Source organism: Limulus polyphemus, unplaced genomic scaffold (assembly GCF_000517525.1).
Source record: "Limulus polyphemus unplaced genomic scaffold, Limulus_polyphemus-2.1.2 Scaffold5383, whole genome shotgun sequence".
Taxonomy (NCBI): Eukaryota; Metazoa; Arthropoda; class Merostomata; order Xiphosura; family Limulidae; genus Limulus; species Limulus polyphemus.
Genome location: NW_013670993.1, coordinates 68,605 through 70,306, shown reverse-complemented (window position 1 = coordinate 70,306; position 1,702 = coordinate 68,605). Strand labels below are relative to the sequence as shown.

At 39.1% G+C, this 1,702-nt stretch overlaps 1 protein-coding gene across 1 annotated transcript; it reads left to right on the top strand.

Moving 5' to 3' along the window:
- Positions 1–319: 319 nt before the first annotated feature.
- On the top strand, positions 320–642 carry LOC106472498 (homeobox protein engrailed-like A; the record flags this gene model as incomplete). The annotated part of the gene is made up of 1 exon (XM_013933154.1): positions 320–642. A coding segment is annotated over one exon (323 nt), but the record flags the coding sequence as incomplete, so codon positions are not given.
- Positions 643–1,702: the final 1,060 nt, after the last annotated feature.

Sequence of the window (1,702 nt, the reverse complement as noted above, 5' to 3'; positions counted from 1 at the left end):
CTGATTTTCAGAGACACTTCCCGATTTTATAGCAGTGTCAATGAAAGCAAAACCGTCCTGAGTATGTGTGTTTATAGCAATACCACATCGAGCTATTTGTTGTGTCCACCGAGGAGGGAATCGAACCCCTGATTCTAGCGTTGTAAATCCGTAGACTTACCGTTAAACAGATTTTTTTAGACAGTTAATTGCAAATTAGACGGGTTATATTTTCGACGTAATGAAATTTCCACTTTCCACACTCTTCTCTTTCCCATATTGTATTGTGTTAGAAACTTCCCTTCTTACGTGCTCTTATTATTTTATTTTTTCTTACCAGGGCCAAGGTCTCGAAGGTCAAAAAAAAAGATAAAGTCGGACGAGAAACGTCCAAGGACGGCCTTCACAACAGACCAGCTAGCTCGACTTAAGGCAGAATTCCAAGAAAACCGCTACCTGACAGAAAAGAGACGACAAGACTTAGCTCGTGAGTTACAGCTTAACGAGTCCCAGATCAAGATCTGGTTTCAGAATAAACGGGCCAAGATTAAGAAGGCCACCGGCCATACTAACACCCTAGCTCTACAGCTAATGGCCCAGGGCTTGTACAACCATACTACAGTCCCTGTTCATAATGAACTGGACGACACAGATTCCTCGTAAAGTGACCATTGGACACTGATAAACAAACTAAAATCTAGGTATCAGATTGTAAAAAAAAAAAAAAGACGGACACCGTGACATGACGCCGTTCATACACATGTAAAAAAAGAAAATGTTTACTTTACGCTTGAAGGATGTACAGACGCCATCTGCCTTCATGAATTGGGAGTTTCTTCAGGAGTAGACGTTATGGCACTGCCGTTAGTCAGTACTAAGTTTGTCCTCCAGGTGGCTTCCCATTAAGTCATCTTGTAGCATAACCTTTGTTTGATGGGTAACAAAGAACACGAATGTCTTCTACGCTAACAGAGATTACGGAGTTGATCAGTAATCTGAGATTTTCTAAGTCATTACTCGCTAACTTGTGTGCATAGTGTATTTTAGTTGTAGATAACTGGGCCGTTTCGTGTTTCGTAAAAACTGAATTGCCCCAAACTTCTCTCAGTCTTGGAATGTCGCAACGTGCAATAACCTGTGCCATGTAGTTAAGTAACTTACAAGCAGACGTTGATGTCAAATCTGATTAGCACTCAGAAACGATTAACTGTCAGTATTTCGTCATATGTGGCTTGCTTCAGATTTTTATCAGATGAATCAAGTATGAACACAAAAATCTCCAATCTTATTTGATTAACCATTGGTTTGTATGACACTGTGTCTGGAATTTTTGAATCTGATTAATTTCCGGTTTGATTATAATTGTTTTGGCCTTCCCTGTACTCTGTTTGATTTGATGTTTGTTTTTTACTTGATATACATCATTATTTTTTTGAAGTAACAAACTAGACTAAACAGTTGAGAGTAGTTTTTCCCCGTCAAGATTTACTCGACGCTGGTCTCTAGTGTAACTCAGACAGCAAATCATTTTGTGTCTCTAGTGTGACTTAGACAGCAAATCATTTTGTGTCTCTAGTGTTACTTAGACAGCAAATCATTTTGTGTCTCTAGTGTGACTTAGACAGCAAATCATTTTGTGTCTCTAGTGGGACTTAGACAGCAAATCATTTTGTGTCTCTCGTGTAACTCAAACAGCAAATCATTTTGTGTCTCTAGTGTGACT